At 43.0% G+C, this 14,784-nt stretch overlaps 1 protein-coding gene across 1 annotated transcript in view; it reads left to right on the top strand.

The window, feature by feature from the left end:
• Positions 1-9,911, top strand: part of LOC129811692 (BCL2/adenovirus E1B 19 kDa protein-interacting protein 3-like) — a 38,911-nt gene extending 29,000 nt beyond the window's left edge. Inside the window, exons 3-6 of the mRNA XM_055863212.1 lie at positions 6,401-6,488; positions 6,650-6,729; positions 7,253-7,402; positions 8,373-9,911. Coding sequence (XP_055719187.1) covers positions 6,401-6,488; positions 6,650-6,729; positions 7,253-7,402; positions 8,373-8,421 — 367 coding nt within the window. The 3' untranslated portion in view covers positions 8,422-9,911. The remainder of the gene's footprint in view (positions 1-6,400; positions 6,489-6,649; positions 6,730-7,252; positions 7,403-8,372) is intronic.
• The last annotated feature ends 4,873 nt before the right edge of the window (positions 9,912-14,784 follow it).

Here is a 14,784-nt window from a genome sequence, read left to right as displayed (position 1 = left end):
AGGTTAGTAGATGGGAGGAGTAATGACAGGTTAGTAGATGGGAGGAGTAATGACAGGTTAGTAGAGGGGAGGAGTAATGACAGGTTAGTAGATGGGAGGAGTAATGACAAGTTAATAGATGGGAGGAGTAATGACAGGTATGTAGCTGAGAAGAGTAATGACAGGTTAGTAGATGGGAGGAGTAATGACAGGTTAGTAGATGGGAGGAGTAATGACAGGTTAGTAGCTGGGAGGAGTAATTACAGGTTAGTAGATGGGAGGAGTAATGACAGGTTAGTAGCTGAGAAAGGAGTAATGACAGGTTAGTAGCTGAGAAGAGAAATGACAGGTTAGTATCTGAGAGGAGTAATGACAGGTTAATAGATGGGAGGAGTAATGACAGGTAGGTAGCTGAGAGGAGTAATGACAGGTTAGTAGATGGGAGGAGTAATGACAGGTTAGTAGATGGGAGGAGTAATGACATGTTAGTAGATGGGAGGAGTAATGACAGGTTAGTAGATGGGAGGAGTAATGACAGGTTAGTAGATGGGAGGAGTAATGACAGGTTAGTAGCTGAGAGAGGAGTAATGACAGGTTAGTAGCTGAGAAGAGTAATGACAGGTTAGTAGATGGTAGGAGTAATGACAGGTTAGTAGCTGAGAGGAGTAATGACAGGTTAGTAGATGGGAGGAGTAATGACAGGTTAGTAGCTGAGAAGAGTAATGACAGGTTAGTAGATGGGAGGAGTAATGGCAGGTTAGTAGATGGGAGGAGTAATGACAGGTTAGTAGATGGGAGGAGTAATGACAGGTTAGTAGATGGGAGGAGTAATGACAGGTTAGTAGATGGGAGGAGTAATGAGAGGTTAGTAGATGGGAGGAGTAATGACAGGTTAGTAGATGGGAGGAGTAATGACAGGTTAATAGATGGGAGGAGTAATGACAGGTATGTAGCTGAGAAGAGTAATGACAGGTTAGTAGATGGGAGGAGTAATGACAGGTTAGTAGATGGGAGGAGTAATGACAGGTAGGTAGCTGAGAAGAGTAATGACAGGTTAGTAGATGGGAGGAGTAATGACAGGTTAGTAGATGGGAGGAGTAATGACAGGTTAGTAGATGGGAGGAGTAATGATAGGTTAGTAGATGGGAGGAGTAATGACAGGTTAGTAGATGGGAGGAGTAATGACAGGTTAATAGCTGAGAGGAGTAATGACAGGTTAGTAGATGGGAGGAGTAATGACAGGTTAATAGCTGAGAGGACTAATGACAGGTTAGTAGCTGAGAAAGGAGTAATGACAGGTTAGTAGCTGAGAAGAGTAATGCCAGGTTAGTTTCTGAGAGGTGTAATGACAGGTTAGTAGATGGGAGGAGTAATGACAGGTTAGTAGATGGGAGGAGTAATGACAGGTTAGTAGGTGAGAAGAGTAATGTCAGGTTAGTAGATGGGAGGAGTAATGACAGGTTAGTAGCTGAGAAAGGAGTAATGACAGGTTAGTAGATGGGAGGAGTAATGACAGGTTAGTAGATGGGAGGAGTAATGACAGGTTAGTAGATGGGAGGAGTAATGACAGGTTAGTAGCTGAGAAGAGTAATGACAGGTAGGTAGCTGAGAAAGGAGTAATGACAGGTTAGTAGATGGGAGGAGTAATGACAGGTTAGTAGATGGGAGGAGTAATGACAGGTTAGTAGAGGGGAGGAGTAATGACAGGTTAGTAGATGGGAGGGGTAATGACAGGTTAATAGATGGGAGGAGTAATGACAGGTATGTAGCTGAGAAGAGTAATGACAGGTTAGTAGATGGGAGGAGTAATGACAGGTTAGTAGATGGGGGGAGTAATGACAGGTTAGTAGATGGGAGGAGTAATGACAGGTTAGTAGCTGGGAGGAGTAATTACAGGTTAGTAGATGGGAGGAGTAATGACAGGTTAGTAGCTGAGAAAGGAGTAATGACAGGTTAGTAGCTGAGAAGAGAAATGACAGGTTAGTATCTGAGAGGAGTAATGACAGGTTAATAGATGGGAGGAGTAATGACAGGTAGGTAGCTGAGAGGAGTAATGACAGGTTAGTAGATGGGAGGAGTAATGACAGGTTAGTAGATGGGAGGAGTAATGACATGTTAGTAGATGGGAGGAGTAATGACAGGTTAGTAGATGGGAGGAGTAATGACAGGTTAGTAGATGGGAGGAGTAATGACAGGTTAGTAGCTGAGAGAGGAGTAATGACAGGTTAGTAGCTGAGAAGAGTAATGACAGGTTAGTAGATGGTAGGAGTAATGACAGGTTAGTAGCTGAGAGGAGTAATGACAGGTTAGTAGATGGGAGGAGTAATGACAGGTTAGTAGCTGAGAAGAGTAATGACAGGTTAGTAGATGGGAGGAGTAATGGCAGGTTAGTAGATGGGAGGAGTAATGACAGGTTAGTAGATGGGAGGAGTAATGACAGGTTAGTAGATGGGAGGAGTAATGACAGGTTAGTAGATGGGAGGAGTAATGACAGGTTAGTAGATGGGAGGAGTAATGACAGGTTAGTAGATGGGAGGAGTAATGACAGGTTAATAGATGGGAGGAGTAATGACAGGTATGTAGCTGAGAAGAGTAATGACAGGTTAGTAGATGGGAGGAGTAATGACAGGTTAGTAGATGGGAGGAGTAATGACAGGTAGGTAGCTGAGAAGAGTAATGACAGGTTAGTAGATGGGAGGAGTAATGACAGGTTAGTAGATGGGAGGAGTAATGACAGGTTAGTAGATGGGAGGAGTAATGATAGGTTAGTAGATGGGAGGAGTAATGACAGGTTAGTAGATGGGAGGAGTAATGACAGGTTAATAGATGGGAGGAATAATGACAGGTAGGTAGCTGAGAAGAGTAATGACAGGTTAGTAGATGGGAGGAGTAATGACAGGTTAGTAGATGGGAGGAGTAATGACAGGTTAGTAGATGGGAGGAGTAATGACAGGTAGGTAGCTGAGAAGAGTGATGACAGGTTAGTAGATGGGAGGAGTAATGACAGGTTAGTAGATGAGAGGAGTAATGACAGGTTAGTAGATGGGAGGAGTAATGACAGGTTAGTAGCTGAGAAAGGAGTAATGACAGGTTAGTAGCTGAGAAGAGTAATGCCAGGTTAGTTTCTGAGAGGTGTAATGACAGGTTAGTAGATGGGAGGAGTAATGACAGGTTAGTAGATGGGAGGAGTAATGACAGGTTAGTAGGTGAGAAGAGTAATGTCAGGTTAGTAGATGGGAGGAGTAATGACAGGTTAGTAGCTGAGAAAGGAGTAATGACAGGTTAGTAGATGGGAGGAGTAATGACAGGTTAGTAGATGGGAGGAGTAATGACAGGTTAGTAGATGGGAGGAGTAATGACAGGTTAGTAGCTGAGAAGAGTAATGACAGGTAGGTAGCTGAGAAAGGAGTAATGACAGGTTAGTAGATGGGAGGAGTAATGACAGGTTAGTAGATGGGAGGAGTAATGACAGGTTAGTAGAGGGGAGGAGTAATGACAGGTTAGTAGATGGGAGGAGTAATGACAAGTTAATAGATGGGAGGAGTAATGACAGGTATGTAGCTGAGAAGAGTAATGACAGGTTAGTAGATGGGAGGAGTAATGACAGGTTAGTAGATGGGAGGAGTAATGACAGGTTAGTAGCTGGGAGGAGTAATTACAGGTTAGTAGATGGGAGGAGTAATGACAGGTTAGTAGCTGAGAAAGGAGTAATGACAGGTTAGTAGCTGAGAAGAGAAATGACAGGTTAGTATCTGAGAGGAGTAATGACAGGTTAATAGATGGGAGGAGTAATGACAGGTAGGTAGCTGAGAGGAGTAATGACAGGTTAGTAGATGGGAGGAGTAATGACAGGTTAGTAGATGGGAGGAGTAATGACATGTTAGTAGATGGGAGGAGTAATGACAGGTTAGTAGATGGGAGGAGTAATGACAGGTTAGTAGATGGGAGGAGTAATGACAGGTTAGTAGCTGAGAGAGGAGTAATGACAGGTTAGTAGCTGAGAAGAGTAATGACAGGTTAGTAGATGTTAGGAGTAATGACAGGTTAGTAGCTGAGAGGAGTAATGACAGGTTAGTAGATGGGAGGAGTAATGACAGGTTAGTAGCTGAGAAGAGTAATGACAGGTTAGTAGATGGGAGGAGTAATGGCAGGTTAGTAGATGGGAGGAGTAATGACAGGTTAGTAGATGGGAGGAGTAATGACAGGTTAGTAGATGGGAGGAGTAATGACAGGTTAGTAGATGGGAGGAGTAATGACAGGTTAGTAGATGGGAGGAGTAATGACAGGTTAGTAGATGGGAGGAGTAATGACAGGTTAATAGATGGGAGGAGTAATGACAGGTATGTAGCTGAGAAGAGTAATGACAGGTTAGTAGATGGGAGGAGTAATGACAGGTTAGTAGATGGGAGGAGTAATGACAGGTAGGTAGCTGAGAAGAGTAATGACAGGTTAGTAGATGGGAGGAGTAATGACAGGTTAGTAGATGGGAGGAGTAATGACAGGTTAGTAGATGGGAGGAGTAATGATAGGTTAGTAGATGGGAGGAGTAATGACAGGTTAGTAGATGGGAGGAGTAATGACAGGTTAATAGATGGGAGGAATAATGACAGGTAGGTAGCTGAGAAGAGTAATGACAGGTTAGTAGATGGGACGAGTAATGACAGGTTAGTAGATGGGAGGAGTAATGACAGGTTAGTAGATGGGAGGAGTAATGACAGGTAGGTAGCTGAGAAGAGTAATGACAGGTTAGTAGATGGGAGGAGTAATGACAGGTTAGTAGATGAGAGGAGTAATGACAGGTTAGTAGATGGGAGGAGTAATGACAGGTTAGTAGCTGAGAAAGGAGTAATGACAGGTTAGTAGCTGAGAAGAGAAATGACAGGTTAGTAGATGGGAGGAGTAATGATGAGTTAGTAGCTGAGAAAGGAGTAATGACAGGTTAGTAGCTGAGAAGAGAAATGACAGGTTAGTAGATGGGAGGAGTAATGACAGGTTAGTAGCTGAGAAAGGAGTAATGACAGGTTAATAGCTGAGAGGAGTAATGACAGGTTAGTAGATGGGAGGAGTAATGACAGGTTAGTAGCTGAGAAAGGAGTAATGACAGGTTAGTAGCTGAGAAGAGAAATGACAGGTTAGTAGATGGGAGGAGTAATGACAGGTTAATAGCTGAGAGGAGTAATGACAGGTTAGTAGATGGGAGGAGTAATGACAGGTTAATAGCTGAGAGGACTAATGACAGGTTAGTAGCTGAGAAAGGAGTAATGACAGGTTAGTAGCTGAGAAGAGTAATGCCAGGTTAGTTTCTGAGAGGTGTAATGACAGGTTAGTAGATGGGAGGAGTAATGACAGGTTAGTAGATGGGAGGAGTAATGACAGGTTAGTAGGTGAGAAGTGTAATGTCAGGTTAGTAGATGGGAGGAGTAATGACAGGTTAGTAGCTGAGAAAGGAGTAATGACAGGTTAGTAGATGGGAGGAGTAATGACAGGTTAGTAGATGGGAGGAGTAATGACAGGTTAGTAGATGGGAGGAGTAATGACAGGTTAGTAGCTGAGAAGAGTAATGACAGGTAGGTCGCTGAGAAAGGAGTAATGACAGGTTAGTAGATGGGAGGAGTAATGACAGGTTAGTTTCTGAGAGGTGTAATGACAGGTTAGTAGATGGGAGGAGTAATGACAGGTTAGTAGATGGGAGGAGTAATGACAGGTTAGTAGGTGAGAAGTGTAATGTCAGGTTAGTAGATGGGAGGAGTAATGACAGGTTAGTAGCTGAGAAAGGAGTAATGACAGGTTAGTAGATGGGAGGAGTAATGACAGGTTAGTAGATGGGAGGAGTAATGACAGGTTAGTAGATGGGAGGAGTAATGACAGGTTAGTAGCTGAGAAGAGTAATGACAGGTAGGTAGGTCGCTGAGAAAGGAGTAATGACAGGTTAGTAGATGGGAGGAGTAATGACAGGTTAGTAGATGGGAGGAGTAATGACAGGTTAGTAGATGGGAGGAGTAATGACAGGTTAGTAGATGGGAGGAGTAATGACAGGTTAGTAGCTGAGAAGAGTAATGACAGGTTAGTAGATGGGAGGAGTAATGACAGGTTAGTAGCTGAGAAGAGTAATGACAGGTTAGTAGATGGGAGGAGTAATGACAGGTTAGTAGCTGAGAAGAGTAATGACAGGTTAGTAGCTGAGAAGAGTAATGACAGGTTAGTAGATGGGAGGAGTAATGACAGGTTAGTAGCTGAGAGGAGTAATGACAGGTTAGTAGCCTACACCAACAGAAATAAGACAAGCTTTATGCCCCTCTTGCACTCTCTCCCTCTTTCTTTCTCTGTCTCCCTCTCCCACTCTGTGTGTTTGTGTGTGTGTGTGTGTGTGTGTGTGTGCTTTGTTACTGAGAAGTCCTGTTGACTTGCTCTCTGTGTTCAGTCCTCCACAGTTGGTGACTCCTCCACAGGCTGTTGCTTCCCCTCCCTACAGTGAAGGCAGCAGCAGTACAGACTGTTTTACCATACAGGTACTAAACAAACACACGTAACATTCACATCACATATTTTACTGTAGCAGTAGTAAGCCTTTGCTATTAGATAGCTTTAACACCACACAAGTCAGTGTTTTCATGGTGGAAAATGTACTTATTAAATGAAAATTAACTTTCCCTTTCTTCTCCCGTCTCAGTCCGAAGAAGAAGGGGAGAGGGGGCTGACTTCTGAGTGGGTATGGGACTGGTCCAGTCGGCCTGAGAACCTTCCACCAAAGTAAGAACCTACGCATATAATTGGAATGACTCCAAATTGATTTTCACTGTAATTCATCCTAATTCCATTGACCTTCCTTGACCAGTTGCAATGTGAACACATTAACTAACATACACACAGTAATTGGCTGCTTAGAACAAGCACTGAATCACGGGGGGACTGTGGATGTGCTAGAGGGAATGTAGTTATTATTTTAATACATAATGAATAAAACTGTGTACAATAGCATTGAAACCTGACAGACGATATCTCTCCATTACATCTGAACATGACATATGATAGTCATTTACAGCCATGAAGGTATGTTTCTCTTCATGGTATGAGACTACAGAATTTCTCCTGAGAAATCTCCTTTTATTTTGAAGAACAAGACAAAACAATATGTTTAATTTATGTCTTCCCCCTCTCTCCTTCTCTTCCTCCTTTCTTTCTATCTATGTTCCCATTTCTCCTGATCTCTCTAAATCTCTTTCTATCTTCATCTCCCCTGTTTCCCTTCCCCCCATCTCTCTCGCTCCCCCAGGGAGTTTGTGTTCCAGCACCCGAAGCAGCAGTCAGGCTCCCTGAGTGTAAGGAAGAGTGAGGTGATGAAGAGAGGACTGTTCTCCTCCGACGTCCTCATGGTCCTCATCCCCTCACTGCTGGTCTCACACCTTCTCACACTGGGAGTGGGGTAAGGCACACACACACACACACGCACACACACACACACACACACACACACACACACACACACACACACACACACACACACACACACACACACACACACACACACACACACACACACACACACACACACACACACACACACACAACCGTTCAAAAGTTTGGGGTCACTTAGAAATGTCTTTGTTTTTGAAAGAAAAGCAAATTTTTTGTCCATTAAAATAACGTCAAATTGATCAGAAATACAATGTAGACAATGTTAATGTTGTAAATGACTATTGTAGCTGGAAACGGCTGATTTTTTATGGAATATCTACATAGGCGTACAGAGGCCCATTATCAGCTACCGTCACTCCTGTGTTCCAATGGCACATTGTGTTGGCTAATCCAAGTTTATCATTTTAAAAGGCTTAATGATAATTATAAAACCCTTTTGCAATTATGTTAGCACAGCTAAAAATGTTCTTCTAATTAAAGAAGCAATAAAACTGGCCTTCTTTATTAGACTAGTTGAGTATCTGAAGCATCAGCATTTGTGGGTTCGATTACAGGCTCAAAATGGCCAGAAACAAATAACTTTCTTCTGAAACTCATCAGCCTATTCATGTTCTGAGAAATGAAGACTATTCCATGCGAGAAATTACCAAGAAACTGAAGATCTCGTATAACGCTCTGTACTACTCCCTTCACAGAACAGCGCAAACTGGCTCTAACCAGAATAGAAAGAGAAGGGGGAGGCCCCGGTGCATTTCTAAGTAACCCCAAACTTTTGAATGGTAGTGTACATATATTACAGAGAAGTACAATGAAGTAGCCTACTATTTGGCCACCACCACCTGACTGTTTCCTAATGGCAGCAATCTGTTTTTATACAACAACCAGGTAAATGTGGTAAAAAAAATTGCAGATTAAAGATATAAGTATAAGTATTGTGTTATCAATATTAGCAATATATTTCTCTCTCCCTTTCTCAGGATATACATAGGGAAGCGATTGGCTGCCTCCACAACTAGCACTCTGTGACATATGCTTCAGGGTAGCACTCCCATTTGTTGACGGCAGACCAATAGGAATGGCAGCCCTTGCCACAACACACCTGTTGCCCCCCTCTCTCTCTGTCATGGGGCAACATAGGACCAGGCCTTTCTTTACCACTGTCTCTCTGTCTGTCTCAATATGTCTGTCTGTCTGTCTGTCTGTCCACCACCCACCAGCACTTTATGTGTCTGTCCATCAGTCAGTCACCCAGCATCTCTGAATCTGTGATTGTCCCAGGGCCAGAGAGTGAGTGAGTGAGTGAGTGAGTGAGTGAGAGTGTGTGTGTGTGTGTGTGTGTGTGTGTGTGTGTGTGTGTGTGTGTGTGTGTGTGTGTGTGTGTGTGTGTGTGTGTGTGTGTGTGTGTGTGTGTGTGTGTAAAGGCTGTCGTTCTCCTCTTCCTCGGATGAGGAGAGGAGAGAAGGATCATCAGACCAAAATGCAGCATTAGGGAAATAAGCCATCTTTTTATTTGTAACGACGATGGCAACACGAAAAACAAAACACTTTCAAAAATACAAAACAAGAAAACGACGTAGACGAAACCTGAAACATAAACTTACATAACTAAACGTAAAACTTACGGACAGGAAACAGACTACATCAAAATAAACGAACGAACAACCGAACAGTCCCGTATGGTGCAAAACATAACACAGATACGGAAGACAATCACCCACCAACAAACAGTGAGAACACCCTACCTAAATATGACTCTTAATTAGAGGAGAACGCAAAACACCTGCCTCTAATTAAGAGCCATACCAGGCAACCAAAACCAACATAGAAACAGATAACATAGACTGCCCACCCAAAACACATGCCCTGACCTAAACACATACAAAAACAACATAAAACAGGTCAGGACCGTTACAGTGTGTGTGTGTGTGTGTGTGTGTGTGTGTGTGTGTGTGTGTGTGTGTGTGTGTGTGTGTGTGTGTGTGTGTGTGTCAGTCAGGGCCGGAGAGAGACTGCTATACAGACATTGTGTCAATAACTCAGACTGAGATCACTATTACTTTACCAGCAGAGTAACACTGATCTCAGTCAACTAACAGAGAGAAACGAGTGATGAGATGGAGAGAGAAAAAGGACAGAGAAAGGACAGAGAAAAAAGAGTAACTCCTCACTAAATCCCCATGGAAGGTGTGAGCAAGGCATTGAAGATATAGGGTATATAGTCCAATGCTTGCCCAAATTTAAACCAAAATCGAATTCTGGTGAAAGAAAGTCCCCAACAGTATATCTTTATATGACTCTGGTCACCAATAATATGTGTCAGAAATAACAGATCTGTGATAAGCCCGGGTGGTTTGTATAACGTTGAGGAATGGTTTGTATAACGTTCTAAGTGGTTTATGACAACACAAGTGGCGCTGGTTGTTTTCGTTGTCCTATATAACCATCTAACTGTTTAAACTCTGAACTGTTTGAAGGACCATAAGCCCATTAAACTTCATTCCTCATACAGCTCCTCATGCCTGTGGTCCAGTTGTCTCTCTTACTAGATCTTTCCTTTTTTATACACTTTTATTGTGTTTGGTTACGCAATCATTTTATCCTAATAATGATACAAGTGCTAGAGAGCTGTGACATAATAACGTATACAGTACCAGTCAAAAGTTTAGACACACCTACTAATTTAAGGGTTTTTCTTATTTAAAACAAAAAATATTTTCTACATTGTAGAATAAAAGTGAAGACATCAAAACTATGATATTACACATATGGAATCATGTAGTGACCAAAAAAGTGTTAAACAAATCAAAATACATTTTATATTTAAGATTCTTCAAAGTAGCCACCCTTGGCCTTGATGACAGATTTGCACACTCTTGGCATTCTCTCAACCAGTTTAATGAGTTAGTCACCTGGAATGAATTTAAATTAACAGGTGTACCTTGTTATAAGTTAATTTGTGGAATGTCTTCCCTTAATGCGTTTGAGACCATCAGTTCTGTTGTGACAAGGTAGGGTATACAGAAGATAGCCCTATTTGGTAAAAGACCAAGTCCATATTATGGCAAGAACAGCTCAAATAATCAAAGAGAAACGACAGTCCATCATTACTTTAAGACATGAAGGTCGGAAAATGTAAAAAAAAATGGAAAATGTAAAGAACTTTGAAAGTTTCTTCAAGTGGAGTCGCAAAAACCATCAAGCACTATGATTAAACTGGCTCTCATGAGGACCACCACAGGAAAGGAAGTCTCAGAGTTACCTCTGCTGTAGAGGATAAGTTTATTAGAGTTATCAGCCTCAGAAATTGCAGTCCAAATAAATGCTTCACAGAGTTCAAGTAACAGACACATCTCAACTGTTCAGAGGAGACTGAATCTGGCCTTCATGGTTGATTTGCTGCAAAGAAACTACTACTAAAGGACAACAATAAGAAGAATAGACTTGCTTGGGCCAAGAAACACGAGCAATGGACATTAAACCGGTGGAAATCTGTCCTTTGGTCTGATGAGTCCAAATTTGAGATTTTTGGTTCCAACTGTCGTGTCTTTGTGAGACGATGAGTAGGTGAACGGGATGATCACAGCATGTGTGGTTCCCACCATCAAGCATGGAGGAGGAGGTGTGATGGTGTGGGGGTGCTTTGCTGGTGACACTGTCTGTGATTTATTTAGAATTCAAGGCACACTTAACCAGCATGGCTACCACAGCATTCTGCAGCAATATGCCATCCCATCTGGTTTGCGCTTAGTGGGACTATCAATTGTTTTTCCACATTACAATGACCCAAAACACACCTCCACACTGTGTAAGGGCTATTTGACCAAGAAGGAGAGTGATGGAGTGCTGCATCAGATTACCTGGCCTCCACAATCACCCAACCTCAACCCAATTGAGATGGTTTGGGATGAGTTGGACCACAGAGTGAAGGAAAAGCAGTCAACAGGTGCTCAGCATATGTGGGAACTCCTTCAAGAATGTTGGAAAAGCACACCAGGTGAAGCTGGTTGAGAGAATGCCAAGAGTGTGCAAAGCTGTCATCAAGGCAAAGGGTGTTTTCTTTGAAGAATCTAAAATCAAATTATGATTTGTTTAACACTTTTTTAGTTACTACATGATTGCATATGTGTTATTTCATAGTTTTGATGTCTTCACTATTATTCTACAATGTAGAAAATAGTACAAAATGAAGAAAAAACTTTGAATGAGTAGGTTATCTTGACTGGGACTGTATATCAAAACTCAGACATTTGTATAAGTTAGCCCTGATCCTCATTCAATTATCTGTCAGATTTGTTTGTGTCAAGCCATTGTGTCACCGCAATATATTCTCATTTAGTCATACATCAGTGGAGGAACAGGCTACTTCAGTAATGTGAGTGTTGGGAAGTCATTTTCTGTACCGTAAACTGCAACATCTGTTGGCCATTTTACAGCTTTTCCATGGGAGGTGAATCGTTGCGCATCAAAGTGTTTATATGGTAAAAAGTTCACCTTGCTACTTCTGGATTTCCTGTGCGTGTTGAGACTATCCAGAACACACTCAGCTACACACTCAGCTACACACACTCTGAAGGTTTTACAGGAATGCAGTGACATCATCAACACCATAATGTATCCGTGTGTATTTCCCCCCCCCCCACCCCCCCAATTCAGACCTTAAACCTTTTATTGTCTCAGTCCCCCGGACATCCCTTCAGACCTTAAACCTTTTATTGTCTCAGTCCCCCGGACATCCCTTCAGACCTTTTATTGTCTCAGTCCCCCGGACATCCCTTCAGACCTTTTATTGTCTCAGTCCCCCGGACATCCCTTGAGACCTTAAACCTTTTATTGTCTCAGTCCCCTGGACATCCCTTGAGACCTTAAACCTTTTATTGTCTCAGTCCCCCGGACATCCCTTCAGACCTTAAACCTTTTATTGTCTCAGTCCCCCGGACATCCCTTCAGACCTTAAACCTTTTATTGTCTCAGTCCCCCGGACATCCCTTCAGACCTTAAACCTTTTATTGTCTCAGTCCCCCGGACATCCCTTCAGACCTTAAACCTTTTATTGTCTCAGTCCCCCGGACATCCCTTCAGACCTTAAACCTTTTATTGTCTCAGTCCCCCGGACATCCCTTCAGACCTTAAACCTTTTATTGCCTCAGTCCCCCGGACATCCCTTCAGACCTTAAACCTTTTATTGCCTCAGTCCCCCGGACATCCCTTCAGACCTTAAACCTTTTATTGTCTCAATCCCCCGGACATCCCTTCAGACCTTAAACCTTTTATTGTCTCAGTCCCCCGGACATCCCTTCAGACCTTAAACCTTTTATTGTCTCAGTCCCCCGGACATCCCTTCAGACCTTAAACCTTTTATTGTCTCAGTCCCCCGGACATCCCTTCAGACCTTAAACCTTTTATTGTCTCAGTCCCTCGGACATCCCTTCAGACCTTAAACCTTTTATTGTCTCAGTCCCCCGGACATCCCTTCAGACCTTAAACCTTTTATTGTCTCAGTCCCCCGGACATCCCTTCAGACCTTAAACCTTTTATTGTCTCAGTCCCCCGGACATCCCTTCAGACCTTAAACCTTTTATTGTCTCAGTCCCTCGGACATCCCTTCAGACCTTAAACCTTTTATTGTCTCAGTCCCCCGGACATCCCTTCAGACCTTAAACCTTTTATTGTCTCAGTCCCCCGGACATCCCTTCAGACCTTAAACCTTTTATTGCCTCAGTCCCCCGGACATCCCTTCAGACCTTAAACCTTTTATTGCCTCAGTCCCCCGGACATCCCTTCAGACCTTAAACCTTTTATTGCCTCAGTCCCCCGGACATCCCTTCAGACCTTAAACCTTTTATTGTCTCAGTCCCCCGGACATCCCTTCAGACCTTAACTCTTTTACGTGTGCTGTCATGAAATCAGTCAAGACTTTTACACTTGCAGCTTTCCCATGAACCGAACACCGACCATGTGTAACGCATGCCCCCTTACCCCATTTAACATCTCATATAAAATAACGGGGTTTGGCTGGGTCGGGCCGGGGGAGTGGAGTGCTATTTTACTGCCTGAGGTAAATTGCTCCCATTTGCTCTGAGCCCTGGCCCAACAAAATGGGTTTTTCATCCATCAGCAGGGTGTTTGATGTGAAGGCTCCTGCTGGGGTCACACTGCTAGCTGACAGTGCAACTGCTATTGTACATACTGCTGTTGGAAGAGCACAAAAACACCTGGTTTCCATTCTCAAACAGACACATGCAGACACACATGGCCACATGGTTAAACACATATGGTTACACACACAAACACACGGCATGCCTTGTGTTCTGTACTGCTTTTACACAACATTTTACACATGCATTAAAGAACAAGCGCTAGGTTGATTGTAATTGGTCAAATTCATCTATAATGTTATAGAAACACAAGTGGATTTGAAGGGGAGGTCTATGCAGATTTTTATGTTTACATTCATGTCATTTAGCAGATGCTCTTATCCAGTGACTTACAGGAGCAATTGGGGTTAAGTGCCTTGCTCAAGTGCACATCAACATATTTTTCACCTAATCGGCTTGGTGATTCGAACCAGGGATCTGTCGTTAAGTAGCCCAATGCTCTTAACCCCTAGGCTACCTGCCATCTTCTACAGTGATCCACCCTGCACCCCTCTCACCCAAAACCAGTTCACACAGCAAGAATCTGGCTCCCACAGGTGGTACAGAGACCCCCCCCCCCCTCCCTCCCTGGAAGAAATCCATTCATTTCCTGAACCTCCACTTCAGAAAGAGTGGGAAGTATGTCTCTCTGTAAAAGGCATTATCTTTCAGCCTCTCTTTCCCGCCAAACAGGAAATAGAGACTCCAGTTTCATACGGCCTGGGCCGAACGAAGGAATGCATTTAAATTGGCATGTCATATCCATGACTTAACATTCAAACAAGGCGACCAGATTACACCAAGCTCCGCTCAAGGAATTGCATTTCCCCACGTGTTCATTCAAAGGGTTGGAACCCAAATTATTTTCCAATCGTTTCGTTCTGTACAGAACCACCATTTTTTGGGTTTCGTTCCACTGCTCCGACCAGAAAAAAAAAAAATAATTAAAAAATAAAGTTCTGAAATGGTTAGAACCCCAAAAAGTACAGGTTTACATTGTTCCTTTTTAACCTGTGAAATTAACAGTCATTTACATTTAGCTCATGAAATGACTTCACCAATCAGTGCGGATAGAGCAGGAAAGCTAGTTGTTTACATGCGTGATGGACAGAGAAGTGTAGCCTATGGCGCAAGATGCGACTGAAATTTTGCAGGTGGGGAGAGATCAAGAGAGGGTTCAGGAGGAGGCTTGAAGCGCAGGGCATCTTGTTATGACATGCATTATGTGAATTAGATCCACATAATTATACCTAGG

Source organism: Salvelinus fontinalis, chromosome 2, assembly GCF_029448725.1.
Source record: "Salvelinus fontinalis isolate EN_2023a chromosome 2, ASM2944872v1, whole genome shotgun sequence".
Lineage (NCBI taxonomy): Eukaryota > Metazoa > Chordata > Actinopteri > Salmoniformes > Salmonidae > Salvelinus > Salvelinus fontinalis.
The sequence above is the reverse complement of the archived record's forward strand: the minus strand, read 5'-3'. Positions and strand labels throughout refer to the sequence as shown.